The following is a 16,878-nucleotide window of genomic DNA, read 5'->3' on the forward strand; positions in this document are numbered from 1 at the left end:
TGTGCCATCAATTGTCGCCACTGTGCCCATCAATTGTCACCACTGTGCCATGCAATCAAACACAGTCACTGTGCTATCAATTGTCACCACTGTGCCATCAATTGTTGCCACTGTGCCATGTCATCAAACGCAGCCACTGTGCCATGCCATCAAACGCAGCCACTGTGCCATTATTTATCGCCACTGTGCCCATCAATTGTCACCACTGTGCAATGCCATCAAACGCATCCACTGTGCCATCAATTGTTTCCACTGTGCCCATCAATTGTCACCACTGTGCCATGCCATCAAACGCAGACACTGTGCCATCAATTGTCACCACTGTGCCATCAATTGTCGCCACTGTGCCATGCCATCATACGCAGCCACTGTGCCATGCCATCAAATGCAGCCACTGTGCCATCAATTGTTGCCACTGTGCCCATCAATTGTCACCACTGTGCCATGCCAAACGCAGCCACTGTGCCCATCAATTGTCGCCACTGTGTCCATCAAATGTCACCACTGTACCCATCAATTTTCGCCGCTGTGCCATGCCATCAATTGTCACCACTGTGCCCATTAATTGCCGCCAGTTTGCCCTGTAAAATGCTGCCAGATTGCCCCCCCGCCCGGCACTTATCTTTCTCGGGTCAGCCATCCTCCCTCCACGCTCCCTCAATGTCTTCTCCCTCCCTCGATGACGCTTCAGCCAACCAGGTTACCAGTAACCAGACCTGGTGAACCTGATTGGCTGAGACGCGTTTCAGTGTTAACCAGGGAACGCACACCCTGGGCGTCCCCTGGTTAACTATTTGGAGGCTGTAATCGGAAAGCCTATCAGAGCCGCTGTCTCTCTCTGCAGGAGAGAGGGGGCGGCGCTCCTGCGTCCACTATCAACGCACCGCCACTGGCCTCTCCTGTTACTCCAGTGTGAAAGTCCGAGTGCTTTCACACTGGGGGGTTATGCTGGGAGGACGGGGAAAAAAAGTCCTGCAAGCAGCATCTTTAAGGGCGGTGCGGGAGTGGTATATTTAGCGCTTCTAAACCATCCCTGCCATTAAAATCAATGGCCAGCGCTGCTTAAGTGCTTTGCAGGCGCTTTTACCTCTTTTTGAGCCATGAGTGGGTCTTAAAAACGCCCCCACTAGTGGCCGAAAAGCGCAGCTAAAACTTGTGGCACTTCACTGCTAATGCGGTCAGCGCCTCAGTGTGAAAGTGCCCTAATGAGCAGGCTCTCTGATTCCTCCTATTGAATTGTATTGTACTGTCTGCCTTAACATTGTAAAGTGCTGCGTCAATTGCTGGCGCTATATAAATCCTGTATAATAATAATAACTAATGGGGAAGGGCATGCAGAGCAGTGACAGCTAATGTGACTACTATGCTCACCTTGTCCTTCCTTACAGTGTCTTGTCATTAGTGGATTTACCAACATTCAGTTTCTAGATGTGCACTTCTGCATAAGGCACTATTCACATGGGGTGGAATCCATCCAAGTGGGTCTGTCCACTGAGATGACAGGTCTGTGTCCGTTCTGCTATGCAGAGTGGACACGGACACAGCCCGCTGTTCTCTATGGGGCGGTCAGATAGAAACAGACTGCATGTCCGTTGTCATCCGATCTGCCTGATGGATGAGAAGCATATCTTGATGTAGATGGGGGAATTCTCCCACTGAGCTATTGTATTCTAACAGCAGGGAGACTTTCCCGCCATCAGAATACACTGATCAGCATTGCAGGCTATAGCTGCTGGCAGCGCTGATCAAGTGGGGAAAATTTGACAGGGTGAATACACAAAGGGACATACCTGTACATCGCTGCCTACCTCTGGGTTTTGGGCACGTGTATTTGTGCCCCCACCACCACAGGCACCCACTGTGATTGTACAATGGTTCGCGGCAGGGATATGCTGATGTACACATCTCTTGTAATAGAAAAAAGCATGACGGGTCCTCTTAAATATTAGATCTGGGGTCAAAAAGACCTCAGATCTCATATTTACACATTAAAAAAAACATTTAGGGGTGTCCTCACTTTTGTTGCCAGCGGTTTAGACATTAATGGCTGTGTGTTGAGTTATTTTGAGGTGACAGAAAATGTACACTGTTATACAAGCTGTACAATCACTACTTTACATTGTAGCAAAGTGTCATTTCTTCAGTGTTGTCACATCATCCTTAACACCCTGAACTCACAGGAAATGTAATCAGGGCCGCTGATAAGCCAGTACAACTGGCCCTGTTGTAGTGGGCCCCAGGCCAGCAGGGGTCCGGATGGCAACCCCCCTTTTTTTAGGGGTACAGAGGTCTCCAGGGGCCCGGAGGCCCACAGGGCCCCATATGACAACTCCCATTTTTTAATTTATTTTTTATAAAAAATATATATATTTTTAATATATTTTTATTTTATTTTTTATTAAAGGGACATTTTTTTTTTAGAGGTCCGGAGGTCCCCAGGGCCCCGGATGGCAACCCCCCTTTTTTTTATTTATTTTTTATAAAAAATATATATATTTTTTCTAATATATATTTTTTTATTTTTTATTAAAGTGCCATTTTTTTTCTTAGGGGTACGGGGGTCCCCAGGGGCCCAGAGATCCCCAGGTCCCGGGATGAAAACACCCCTTTATTTTATAAAAAAATAAATACATTTTTATATATCTTTTTATTTCTTTTATATATATATATATATATATATATATATATATATATATATATATATATATATATATATATTTTTTTTATTATTATTATTATTATTATTATTATTAAAGGGCCCAGAGGTCCCCAGGCAACCCCCCTTTTTTTATAAATTCTTTTTTTTTTATATTATTTTATTTCTTTTTTTTTTCTTTTTATTCCTTTTTTGTAAAGGGCCCCCCTCCGCTTCTCAATTCGCGGCAGCCCCCCCTCCCACTTCTCAATTTCAATTTCAGACGGCAGCACCCCCCCCCTTCCGGTTCTCTGCTCCAGGGGGCCCATGACTGAAGCTGTGTAAGGGGCCCCATAATTCCTGATGGCGGCCCTGAATGTAATCCTGGGCATCAGTAAACCTGGAAGAAGACTGACTGGACCACAGAGGGGAATGCTTGTGACAGAACCAGAGCATGGAGAGGGAAAGTTCTGCTGGATTGTGTCTAACCATTCAAATCCTTTTTATTGGAGAACATTAAAAGACACAGGCTCTTCAAGTCTTTGACCATTGGGTTATGCAGTTGATTGGACAATGGCAAACAAAGCTTTAAGGACATCCCTCCATAACTCCTTCCTCTCTTATCAAGCCTCTGTTTTTTAGTAATAGGAGTGAATTATATAAAAAAAAAATGAATGGAGGGGACCTGAGTCCTGTAATGTACTCCAAGAAAAGGATTGTACCAGTAAGGCAAAAATCCAGTTTTCTTAATTGAATATTACAGGACGCATGCTGTTCAAGGCAACACAGCAAACAAACGCAAACAGGTCTATGTAGTCAATGGGTCAAGGCAAGGCCCAGAAAACTCACAAAGCAACTTGAAGCACCTTAAGACCAAAACTGAAGATGCTTGACTGTCCACCTGGTAAAACCTGGCAAATGTGTGAACGGTGGACCAGGAGGAGGCCTTGCAATCTGTGAAATAGATGCCTGATGCTAAAAAAACTTGTAGGCCAGTGTACAGGGGTCATTCATTTTTTGGGCTGGGTACAGGCTCTATAAGTATGTAAGGCAGTGTACAGGGGTCAAGAATTTGTAGGGCAGATTATAGGGGTCAGCATAGTGGAGGACAGAGCTCAACAGGGCCGTGTACAGGGGTCAGCAGGGTAGGAGTCAGGTAGGTCAGTGTACAAGCATCAGATAGGCAGTGATTGTACCCATATGCAGAGCAGGGATGTGGTGGTGACACATTCCTCTGGCATGCTGATCCCCGCTGGCCCTCCTCACCAATTCATCCAACATGATGTCACATAAAAGCGCCTGGGTTGGACAGAAGAGGAGGACTGGCAGAGATCAGTGCAGTATGCTTTAGGCATGTGACTTCCCTGCCCCACTCTGAGAGTGGAGGAGGAACACAGATACCCTTGCCTTGCCCTTGCTTTGGAGGGTCAACAAGGCAAGGAATTAACTCAAGCAGGTTTGGACATGCTTCCTAACCCACCAGAGCTATTCTGATGGGAAGCTGTGAGAGCCAACAGGTATTTTAATTATAGACGGGGAATGCCTCCTTCACTTGTGATTGCTTTTGGCTTTGACAGCTTCCTGGCAGGATAGCTCTGGTGGCTTTGACATGTTGCCAACCCCCATCCTTGAGCATCCCTGTCAGTCAGGGCTGTCTTAATGAGAGGGCACACCTGGGCACTGCCCAGGGGCCCCAGCTGCATGAGGGGCCCCCACACTTTCCCCAAAGCAGCTGGTCTTTGAGCCCACGCTGCCCCGAAATTGGGGGGCCCATGATGGCACTGAGAGTGATAGATGTACAGGGGAGGCAGTTGGCCTCCTACCTACTTGATGTCTGTTTACCTGCTCTGTCATCATTGTAGGGGCCCCAGAGCATTACTTTGCCCAGGGGCCCATGATGCTATTAAGACGGACCTGCTGACAGTATCAAACTATTTGGCATCTTTATGTGAATATTCCACTGGAGAAGGTGCTGGAGGACATTTTAAACCTCTGCGACTAGAGGGAAAAATAGGGAGGTAAGAAAAGGCCGCAGACACTAATATACACAGACACTACCGTATTTTCCGGCGTATAAGACGACTTTCTGGATGCAAAAAAATGCACCCAAAGTCGGGGGTCGTCTTATACGCCGGGTACGGTCTCTGCCATCACTTTAAAAGACGCTCCTTCTTCTCAGCGTGTTCTGTGATAGGTGGAACACAAATCTTCCCAGCAGCGCCTCTGTTCTGTGTTCCTCCTATCACAGATGCCTTCTCATCCTCGGACGAGATGAGAAGACGACCGTGATAGGCGGAACACAGAACAGAGACGCTGCTGGGAAATGTTGTGTTCCGCCTAACACAGGACAGTCTGAGGAGAAGGCGCATCTTTTAAATCATTGACGCGCGCAGCACGGAGACTGTCACCGCGCCGCACCGCCTGAAAAAAAAGTGAGTGATGGCACTGGGGGGCAAGTTTAGGCACAGTGGAGGGCAAGCTCAGGCACAGTGGGGGCAAGCTCAGGCACAGTGGGGGCAAGCTCAGGCACAGTGGGGGCAAGCTCAGGCACAGAGAGGAGGCAAGCTCAGGCACAGAGAGGGGGCAAGTGATGGCACAGAAAGGGGGCAAGTGATGGCACAGAGAGGGGGCAAGTGATGGCACAGAGAGGGGGCAAGTAATAGCACAGTCGGGGCATGTAATGTAATGGCACAGTGAGGAATGTAATGTAATGGCACAGTGAGATTTGAAAAAGCCTGTTTCTGTCAGCGGTTCTGGCTCCCCCTCAGCTTCTAGAAAGACTAGTAGGAAGAGGGTAGTCTTATACAGCGAGTATATCCCAAAGCCAAATTTTTTCCTGGAAAATTAGGGGGTCGTCTTATACGCCGAGTCGTCTTATACGTCGGAAAATATGGTAATTGTAATTTAAAAAGTCACAAATGTGGGAAATTAAACTTTAATTGCCATTTTAACCTGTGTGTGCCACCTTCTGTGTCTGTACCAAGGCCAAACATTCCGGGGTATGTAAACTTTTTATCAGGGCCATTTGGGTGATATCTGTTATCATTATGATGTAGAAAGAATACAAAAAACTATGTGATTATAAATAGCTTCATGTGATTGCTATCCTTAAATAAAAGATGTTGGATGATCAGTCATATTTTCAATATTAAGGCCAACATTTCAGAATTTCTGCCAGGGTATGCAATCTTTTGAGCACAACTGTAGCTAAAGCTAGATACAGTTCATGCAGTGCTTACAACCAGTGCATAAATTAGTGAAGGAAATAGTTTGTTTGGACCACCTTGATCCAAACAAACTAGTTAAAGTGACAGGAGATCGGCTTTAATAATGCAGGGGGGCAAACTCTGGTCCAAGTTCAGTTGCAAGAAGAAATAGATTTGTCCATTGGAGAAACTCCTGGGGTGAAAGCCCTGAGACTTTGACCTTATGAAATATGCCTTTCATCTCCTAATGATAAACTTAGCAGGAAGTAGACTTCCTAGCTTTTAGCAGTAGGAAGCACAGAATTACAGATGCCTTTGTTCCTCAGAACCTGGGCTTCAACAGCGATGACATTAAAGCCGGCGCAGCAAGAAGAATAACATCTACCCGAAGACTTACCAGGTCAGTATATCACACCCGCCTGGGTCAGTCTGAAGCAAGGAGGATCACTGGAATTCCCCTTGATCTCAATCCTACAAAGCAGGTGAAGTTTCAGGGAGCAAAGGCATAGATGCACTTATCCCACAGACCACCAAAGCACTCACTGCTTCCCCTAGAGAAGTGATGGCGAACCTTGGCACCCCAGATGTTTTGGAACTACATTTCCCATGATGCTCCACTACACTGCAGAGTACATGAGCAACATGGGAAATGTAGTTCCAAAACATCTGGGGGTGCCAAGGTTCACCATCACTGCCCTAGAGGATCCCTGTACCTGAAGACAAACCTGTACAGTTGTTGAACTTGGAATCCAGGAGGCCCACATCTGACATGCCCCACCTGCGACTTAGCTCCTGGATAATCTCCAGGTGTAGGAACCACTCCCCTGGGTCCAGGCACTGCTGACTGGGAAAGTCTGCTTACCTATTGTTTACGCCTGTAATGTACATGCTAGCAAGGCTGGAACGTGAAGTTCTGCCAAGGACAGGATCTGCTATATCTCTCTTGTCACAGCAATACTTGGGGTTCCTTATGATTGATGTACACCACCGCTGTGGTGTTGTCTGACTGAATGCAGATCGGATGACCCCTCAGTAAGGTGATCCAACACCACAGAGACAGCTAAATTTCCCAAAGTTCTAGACTGTGTATCAGGAGATGGGACTCCTCTGATGACCAAGTTGTAACGGGAGGGCCCGTGGAACCCAGAAGCTCTTAGAAAGTATGAGCCAGAAAATAATAGACATTCAGAATATGTCTTGGATTGCTTTAACATGGGTCTGTAATCCCCAATATCTCCCAGGATATATGCCATATTAGAATAGCGACTCATTTTAGTGTGGCTGCTCTGCATCTAATTGTGGCGTGTGCTAATTGACCCTGTAATTGTGTGAAGGTGTATTGATGATAATGTGTATTGTAAGTTAGCAGACAGCCTAAAGGTCATGTGTCTGAGTCATCAGCTGTAGTTAATTAGCTCATATAAATTTGGTCAGGTCCCGGAGTCAGTGTGTCTGCTAAGAGATGTATTGAGGATGATGTGTATTGGGGGGAGCCGTTAGGTAACTATTGTGTGATGTTGTGGGTAGAGTTGGGTCATTGTTCATTTGGTTACTGCAGTATCCTAAATTGTATATAAAAGCTTGTATTTCTCAATAAAGGGTCAGACCTGTTATTAGGAACAATTATTATTATGGGTCTCGTTTTCCTGACTGTGAAGTGTCGGTAGCTGCCTTGTGTTCGGAAAGGGAATATCCTAAACGGCTTCAACCCCTTTTGCATTTGGGGTGCCGTTACACAAGTCTCCTGCTCTGTCAGGGTGTCCAGGACTGCTCCCCAGCCCACCATCTTTTGTAAAAAATTTCCAAATGACAGGACCTTCCCAACTCTAGAGCCAGATTCCTGAGCCTCCTGATCCTTGGTAATAGATTAATTGGTCTGTCCAGAGACCAGCTAATCATGTCTGATGAGGAGAGAATGTGTAGAGGTCTGACGTGAAACATCAGACCCAGGACTCTCATGCAGAAATCACAGAGTCAGAGTCAGACAACCCCTGGATTGAGCTTGGAGTGACTGTAGTTTCTCCTGTTGAAGGACCACTCTGGCCTAAACTGTGTCCAGGACTAGACCCAAATACAGTACTCCAAATGATCAATCTGTTCCAATAATGATTTCTGAAGGTTCAAGATCCATCTAAATCGTAACACCTAGACAGTCAACATTACATCGTCTGGCAGAGCCAATGCTGACTGTTCTATTAATTGGAGGACATCTAAGTATCCAACAATAGGGTGGGCCACAAGAGGGTGTCAGGGCTAGGACTGGCCCCAGCACTTTGGTGAATACCTGAAGGGCATTGCAGTGGCCCCACAGCAAAGCACAGAAATTGCTAATGTACTGGAAAGAAGGGGACACGTTTAGCTTCTTTCAATTACATACAACTTTAAAAGTCTGTCTTGTTAAGGGAGGCAATGACAGATTTGGTAGATTCCATGCAGATAATTTAGTTTTGAGATTCCAAAATCAAGCAAATGCCCCTGTGGGCTTGGGAACAGTGAGAAGTTTGGAATAAAATCCCATTCTGCCACAGGATATGCACTGACATGAGACAAATATAGGTGGCTTTGAGCAAACTGTCAGAACTGATGTTAAACACTATAACCACCTGCTGCGTCAGTGATTAGACTTATTTTAAGGCATTTTGACCAGTCCATCCGATGAGAACGCTCCGAAGGACCGTTTGTCATCGGTTAACGGATGAAGCTGACTGATGGTCTGATGTGCCTACACACCATCGGTTAATGAACCGATTGTGTCAGAACGCGGTGACGTAAAACACAACGACGTGCTGAAAAAAACAAAGTTCAATGCTTCCAAGCATGCGTCGACTTGATTCTGAGCATGCACGGGTTTTTAACCAATGCTTTTGCATACTAACGATCGGTTTTGACCTATCGGTTAGGCGTCCATCGGTTCAATTTTAAAGTTCTCTTTTTTTTGACCGAAGGATAACTGACCGATGGGGCCCACACACGATCGGTTTGGACCGATGAAACGGTCCTTCAGTCCGTTTTCATCGGTTTTGACTGATCGTGTGTACGCAGCCTTAGATTTGGTTTGACAAAGTACGGTCAAAATCAGAAGGGCAAGACCCACTAGCAAAATGAGAGAGAGAGAAAGAGAAAAAGGGCTTACAAACACTTCTTGATTTATTCTATGTATGAAGGTAAAAAACTTTCTGCAAGCAGCCCCCCACCATACTTACCTGAGCTTGATCCAGCGATATGCCAGAGAGCTAAATATATGTCGGCTCTCTCTCATCTTATTGGGTGAGACACAGCAGTGGGAGCCATTGGCTCCCGCTGCTGTCAATCTCAGGCAGTGAGGAGGGAGCGGGGAGCAGACAGAGGCGACTTATAGACAGACAGAGCTGGCTATGGGGGGCACTCAGTGGGAGGGGAAGCCCAGAGCGTCGGCGGGGGGACCAGAGAAGAGGAGAATCGGGGCTGCTCTATGCAAAACAATTGCCACGAGCAAGTAAGTATGATATGTTTGTTCTTTTTAATAAAAAAATTGTGCCTTTGCAATTACTTTAAAGAATAGTAAATGAGTCCTTTAAGAATAGTAAACACCTTATTAATGTGGATACTGCTGGATCTACAGTCAGAATATAAACCCCTTCTCAGCCTTCACTCTTTTAGAAATGTCGGGGATAATGTTGTGCATTAGTTGTCGCAACATGAATGGCTCATTCAGGGGGAGCTGTAAATACCAATAGTGTGTAATCAGTGGTAGTGGTGGCACCACGGGCTACATATTGTTGATATTTACAAGTCGCCCCTGAGCGGTGGCCACTGTACACATGTAAACCTGAACACAAACAATAAATGTATACAGTGTATCGACAACTTTTTTTACACAGGATCTTGCTACTACTTCCTAAGTAAGAACAATATGCCCCGTGCATGAGCCCCTATAGTAAAACATACTGTACTCTGATAACTCTGTGTTGTGAATACTCTAAGGATAGTGTCCAGTATATGAATTTATTTTATATCCCATGGGCCTTTACATTTTTTCCACCTTAACATGCAGACCAAGCTGTCCAGCAAAAGTGACACTTGGGACAAGTCTTGATAGGACATGGTTGTTTACAATGGTCAGCCTTTGATAAAATGGTTTGAGGTCCCCTTCATATGCTCTTCATTGTGTTACACTATGCTGATGCACTGCATTAATGCGATGTGTTACTATAATGTAAAGAATGCTGCCCATTTATACTGCACATTGTCTTTGTAGGTTGGTGACTTTATAGTGTCTGAAGCTATGATTATTTCAGAAAGTGCGATGTATACACACTGTACAAGCCTGAGATGTCAAAATACGAGTAGATCTGGGTGTGTCCAGATTATTCGGCTTCATATTGAATATATTTTATTTATTTCATAGTCATAATAAATGTATATTAAACAGTGTCATGAGAAGAATATAGAGGCTGGCATAACCATCTGTAAATGCAAATTTCCTGTCAGTTAGGCTGTTGGCTTCAATAACTTCCAAGCCACTAACCTGAGACAAGTATGAAGTTCAGGAGTTGGAGTAAAGTTAGAAGTCCATATATATGAATGCTTGCTCCAGGTCAGTGACTCAAAAATATTGAAATATAGAGAAGGCAAATATAACATCAAAGCAACTAGCATTTTTAAAAGTGGTCTGCAACTTTTTCTTAAGGGATAAAACATAGGGAAATATGTACCGTATATACTCGAGTATAAGGCAAGTTTTTCAACTGGGCTTATACTCGAGTCAGTGTACCTGAATTCTTGACAGGCATCCATTTTTTTAAAAGTTGCGGCTTCCTCCTGGCGTTCCGTTCTGTTATAGGCATTTAACACTGTGTTCCGCCTATCACGGAGATCCTCTCATCCTCGGACAGTTTCCCAGCAGACACTGTGTTCAGTGTTCCACCAATCACGGACGTTCTCTTGTGCGAGGATGAAAGAATGTCCGTGATTGGCGGAACACTGAACACAGTGTCTGCTGGGAAACTGAGTCAGAGGATGAGAGGATCTCCAAGATAGGCGGAACACAGTGTCAAATGCCTATCACAGAACGGAACGCCAGAAGGGAGCTGCGACTTTTAACCACTTCTCTACTTTGGGTGTTTTTCAGATTTGGTGTTCACAAGACTAAAACAGTTTTTTTTTGCTAGAAAATTACTTAAAACCCACAAACATTATATATTTATTTTTTTCTAATACCCTAGAGAATAAAATGGCGATCATTGCAATACTTTTTGTCACACCATATTTGCGCAGCGGTCCTACAAGCGCACTTTTTTGGGAAAAAAATCACTTTTTTGAATTAAAAAATAAGACCGCAATAAATTTGGCCCAATTTTTTTATATATTGTGAAAGATAATGTTACGCCGAGTAAAATGATACCCAACATGTCACGCTTACAAATTGCGCCTGCTCGTGGGATGGCGTCAAACTTTTACCCTTAAAAATCTCGATAGGCGACGTTTAAAAAATTCTATAGGTTGCATTTTTTGAGTTAAAGAGTAGGCCTAGGGCTATAATTATTGATCTCGCTCTAACGATTGCGGCGATACCTCACTTGTGTCGTTTGAACACCGTTTTCATATGCGGGCGCTACTCACGTATGCGTTCGCTTCTGCGCACGAGCTCGTCGGGACGCGGCGCTTTAAAATTTTTTTTTTTTTTTTCTTATTTATTTTTATTTATTTTATTATTTTTTACACTGGGAAAAAAAAAAAAAAAAAAGATCACTTTTATTCCTATTACAAGGAATGTAAACATCCCTTGTAATAGAAAAAAGCATGACAGGTCCTCTTAAATATGAGATCTGGGGTCAAAAAGACCTCAGATCTTATATTTAGACTAAAATGCAAAAAAAAAAAAAAAAAATTGGAAAATGTCATTTTTTCAAATGACAAAAAAAAAAAAATGTTTCTTTAAGAGGCTGGGCGGGACTGACGTTTTGACGTCACTTCCGCCCAGCCGAGCTATGGGGACGGGCGAAGGAGATTTTTCCTTCAGTCTCGTCCCCGCTCACCAGCTGAACGGTCCCGATCGCCTCCGCCGCTACCGACGGCTCCGGTAAGCGGCGGAGGGCGCGGGAGAGCGGCGGGAGGGGGGGCCCCTCTCCCGCCACCGATAACGGCGATCTCGCGGCGAATCCGCCGCGGAGACTGCCGTTATCGTTACCAGAACCGCTGACAGTAAAGATAGATACCTCGGTTGTGGCAGCAGCTGCTGCCGTTACAGAGATATGTATCTTTAAAGTTAGGCCGTATATAGTCGTACAGCGGTCTGGAAGTGGTTAAAAAATGGACGCCTGTCAAGAATGCAGGTACATGGGCACAGTCTCCGTGATAGGCGGAACACAGTGTCAAATGCCTATCATGGAACGGAACGCCAGGAGAAAGCCGCGACTTTTAAAAAAATGGACGCCTTTCAAGAATTCAGGTACCTGGCATGGTGAGGTTGCAAATGGGCATAGTAAGACCGCAATGGGCACAGTGATGTATGGCACAGTGAGGTTGCAATAGGCACAGTGAGGTTTGGCACAGTGAGACTGCAATGGGCACAGTGAGGTGTGCAAATGGGCATTGTTGACCCTCTTTTCCGCTTACAGTAGCTGCTGCATTTCCTACCCTAGGCTTATACTCAAGTCAATACGTTTTCCCAGTTTTTTGTGGTAAAATTAGTTCCTCGGCTTATACTCAGGTCGGCTTATACTCGTGTATATATACGGTATGTATTAAAGATAAGTACTGAAATGATTTTCCTTTTCCAAACAAGCTTGGGTGTCATAATTATTGTACTGTAAAACTACCAAATTAGACCTAAAAAGGTATTCTTTAAGCAAATTTACAATATTTGTAATTTCCTTTCATTGTTACTCAAAGTTTAATGCAGTGTGTCACAAACACATACATAAAAATAAAACCAAGAATGCGAGTCAGAACAAGGCAACACATTTTATTCCAAAAAGGCCATCTTGGATGCCAGAAACGTACTGTAAAAATTATTGAAAAAAAAAAATGAACAGTATTGTTACATATCATAATATACATCTTTTGTACAATAATTACACATTTCAAACAAACTCCCATTTGGGAAGATTAGTAGTTAATTTGCCCAGGAATCTGCATATTCACACTCCCATAGTCCATCATGTACATGGGCCACTGCTGCAACAACAAAAAAAGAACAAAATTCATGTTATAAGGTGAGAATTTTCTGTGACTTTTCACTGATATCTTCTGAATACACTGAAGCATAACTGCCCCAAGAACTCACTACTTATGTGATTCATAGAAACCTATAAATAGTGCTGCAAGGCTATAAAGTAATTACATTATTTTCAAACAGATAGCATTATAACAAAAAGAGGAATTTTGAAACACCTGTAATCTCTATATCTTGAAGTACAGTATTTATAGACCCTGGTTATAGAGGACTCTGAGAAGTGTAATTGTGCTAGGCAGCCGGCATCTCTCCTTGCCTGCCTGTCACAATAATAGGTTCCCGGAAGACATGTGGGCGCCGGCACTGGGCTATGGGAACCAGAGCTGTCTGCCTCACAATTCTTTCTCCTCCTCCCTCCCCGAACATTGCGAAGCAGAGATACCTAAGTGCGCAGGGGAAGGAGGAGGAGAGAGCCGCAGTGTCTCTCTCAAGCCAGTGCTGTGCCGGTTGTCACATTATAAAAATGCACCGATCAATGTAAAAATGACACTGGCAGGGAAGGGGTTAACACCAGGGGGTGGTCAAGGAATTGAGTGTGTTCCCTGAGTGTGTTCTAACTGTAGGGGGGATGGGCTACCAGGGACATGACAGAGATCGCTGTTCCCGATCACTGGGAACAGAAGATCTCTGACATGTCATCTGGCAGAATGGGGAATCGCCTTGTTTACATAGGCAGTTCCCCATTCTGCCTCTGTACACCGCGTTTGCTGATCGCCAGCGGACATCGTGGTAGCTGGGCACGCTCCCGCGGCGTGTGCGCCCGCTATCTTCTGTGCAAGGACTGACATACACCTACGGGCGTTTGCGCAGGAGAGCCGACCTGCCGCCGTATAATGACGGCGGCTGGTCGGCATGCGGTTAAGACAGCAGGATCAACTACTGGAATAGACCACTTTTTTAGTGAACTCTGTGTCCAGTGGATAAAGTTCAGCAAAGATTTTGAGAGTAGTGAAAAAACATTCTGGGGTGATCCAATCATTATATATTCTATTTGCTCATGAACAGGGGATGTATTTAAAGATTTTTCAGGTCTCTTTGTACCCACAGGGGCGTGGAAAGACAGAGGAGAATCAATCTCAACAATGCCAAGGTTTTTGCAGATAGCAGCAGTGAGATTTTTTTGCATTGCACAAAGCTCACTCTTCGCTTATGCAGCAGTCTGCAGACGTACATTCACCTTCCAAAGGCCCACTCAACCTCACATTGATGATGCCCCCCTTATACCAGAGCAGGACCCAATTTTCACATTCAATACATTTTTATTGAGCTTTCAAAAAGAATACAGTCACATACACATGTTCATAACAATAATGTAACAGAAATGAATAAAACATTGAATCAGGGTCTCTTGTGCCGCGTACACACAACCGTTATTCATGTCATGCAAAAATATGAAGTTTTTCCTCTACGTGATTTGTCGTGATTCCTCTCAAGCCTCCCTTGCATACAGACGTTTGTGAAAAAAATGCTCGAGCAAAGCGCGGTGACGTACAACGGCACTATAAAGGGGAAGTTCCATTGGAATGGCGCCACCCTTTGGGCTGCTTTTGCTAATTTCCCCATCTCATAACTTGCTTCTGAGCATGCACGTTTTTTTCTCCCTCATAAAAGCGTACACGCGACCGTTTTTCACGACGTGAAAAACGACGAAAAAAAATAGAGCAGGTTCTAAATTTTTTGGAGCATACGCACAACCGTTTTTCATGACCAATTTAAAAAAAATTGCATTTTTCTCGTCATGAAAAACGGTTGTGTGTACGCGGCATTATTGTTCCTCTGGAGCAGGACCCAATTTTAATACCAGTCATTTCATCAGATTCTATATCTATTTCAGTCATACACCAAGCAGTCTACCTGGCAAAAGCAAATATCTTTGCATCTTTGTCACAATTCTTCAGACAAACACAGAGAGAAGATTTTTCTTCCCTATTTTGTTATGGTATCCCTTTCACCTGGTCTCCACCATAGCTACAGGTGAGGGTATTCCCCTGTGGGGTACTCATAGAGTAGAATGCGGAATATAGGGGAAACAAGTCCAAAGAAGAACACAGCAACCTAGGTGTAGACTGGTAATGAATGATTGTGGCAAAAGGGCAGGAGGAAGCACCTTACTACATTTTCAGGGCTCTAGGTGGAAGCGGCGGTAAAGTGTGTGACCTGTGGTGTGATGTCACACCTAAACTTAAGCTCTGAGTGTTTGAGTTTTAGTGCCAATTGTAAAACGTTTACACCAAAGTAAATACAACATGATCCCAGTCTTTTAGAGTAATGGTCAAAGATAAAGAGTGATCCTGTCTTGACTGTCCACAGTGCTGGACTGTATATAAAGTCCAGGCTTTTGCTTGTTATGGTGGGCATACCCCCAAAAGGGTCTTCAGGGACTAGGATTTTCAAGGACAGACCACAGCCCTGGACCTGTATAGCACTCTGTGGCTGACTACATGTGTTGCATTGTGCCAAGCTAAGTGTATGATCCAGCGCACAAAGCAGCATTACAGTTTGTCTCCACAGCGTGGGGTCTGGATACAGCTTCCAAGGTGTTACCAAGGTTGGACAGATCTGGGTGAACTGCCTCCATCTGTGGCATTAGAAAACAGTGAGGAGTTATTTGAAGAATTGAGAATTTAAAAATAAAATAAAAGGAAGATAATAGACTAGTTAAGCTAAGAGTGATCTCTTTGTGAAGGAGTAGAGATCCATCACCTTAGGACACTAGCAAAAAAACTGAGGATTCACAGAGTAGGGTAGGGTTGTATGGTAGGTGATCAGTGGGCATGTCCTTAAAAGTTTGCCAGTGTCCAATCACCTACATGTATGAATCAAAGGGTCTATGAATACTTTGTGTCCTGTACTATACAATTAAGATATGTGGGTTAGAGATAAAACAGAATAGCAAATGGTAGTCTGCAGTGATATATAGGGATTTTCGGCTAAAAACTAGAAGTGATGACGACACTTATTATAGCAGCACACAAATTTTAGATAATGATTTACTCTTTCTGTTTTTCTGTTTCAATAATTATTAGTGATTTGGGGAGACCCTGAGATTTTCAGGAGTTGCATACTTTTTTGGGTTTCAATAAAGTCAGGTTTTACTGCTATCCAAGGCTCCATTTCGGGTAAATTGGGTAAATCTCCAATGGCAACAAAGACAATTTTTTTAGTAGCGTAGGGGAAGGCTGGACACTGTGTCGGCTTTTTATTGCTGTCTGTCTGCCTATTGCAGAGTTTTCACTTTCTGTCTGGTGAAATCCTGTCAGCAGAACAGAGAGTGAAGGGCAGTCTCTCAAGGACATACCATATGTCAGTACAACTGTTGATCTCGATGAAATAAGTTAGATAAGTTTGCCTAAAGCTGGGTACACACAAGCCGAATATTGGCTGAAATCAGCCGGTACTGTTGAACAGGCATGCTGGAAAACCAGCATCCAATCAGCACTGGCAGCCAATGCTGACCTGTGTGTTCTGCTGGGGGGGGGGGGGGGGGTAGTCATCCCTGTCAGAACACAATAGCAAAGTGGGGGTGATCACTGTACTAATCGCTAGGTTGAACAGAAAAAACGTATTGTGTGTACCAGACTTTAATGTCATTTATCAATGATATCATTTATTATTCAATCAAATGTATGAACCGAAGATGCTTGGACACTTCCAAAACATTATTTCAGACATTGCAAGCAATATTAAAGGTGACTAAAAGATTCATGTGTCTCCTGAGAGACAGGCTGGAGACTGCTGGCACAAGGATATATTTGAGGGCTAACCACAGATAGCAACTTTGCATAACTTTGCATAGGAAGCAGTAACACCATACACACTTA

General features: G+C 44.2%; 1 protein-coding gene across 4 annotated transcripts in view; it reads right to left on the bottom strand.

The window, feature by feature from the left end:
• Nucleotides 1-12,761: 12,761 nt before the first annotated feature.
• The window catches only part of GTF2IRD1 (GTF2I repeat domain containing 1), a 132,719-nt gene continuing 128,602 nt past the window's right edge, over nucleotides 12,762-16,878 (bottom strand). For all 4 annotated transcript variants that reach the window (XM_040336699.1, XM_040336698.1, XM_040336697.1 and 1 more), the window contains exon 27: nucleotides 12,762-12,999. In XM_040336699.1, coding sequence (XP_040192633.1) covers nucleotides 12,931-12,999 — 69 coding nt within the window. In that variant the 3' untranslated portion in view covers nucleotides 12,762-12,930. The remainder of the gene's footprint in view (nucleotides 13,000-16,878) is intronic.

This window comes from Rana temporaria, chromosome 2, assembly GCF_905171775.1.
Source record: "Rana temporaria chromosome 2, aRanTem1.1, whole genome shotgun sequence".
Taxonomy (NCBI): Eukaryota; Metazoa; Chordata; class Amphibia; order Anura; family Ranidae; genus Rana; species Rana temporaria.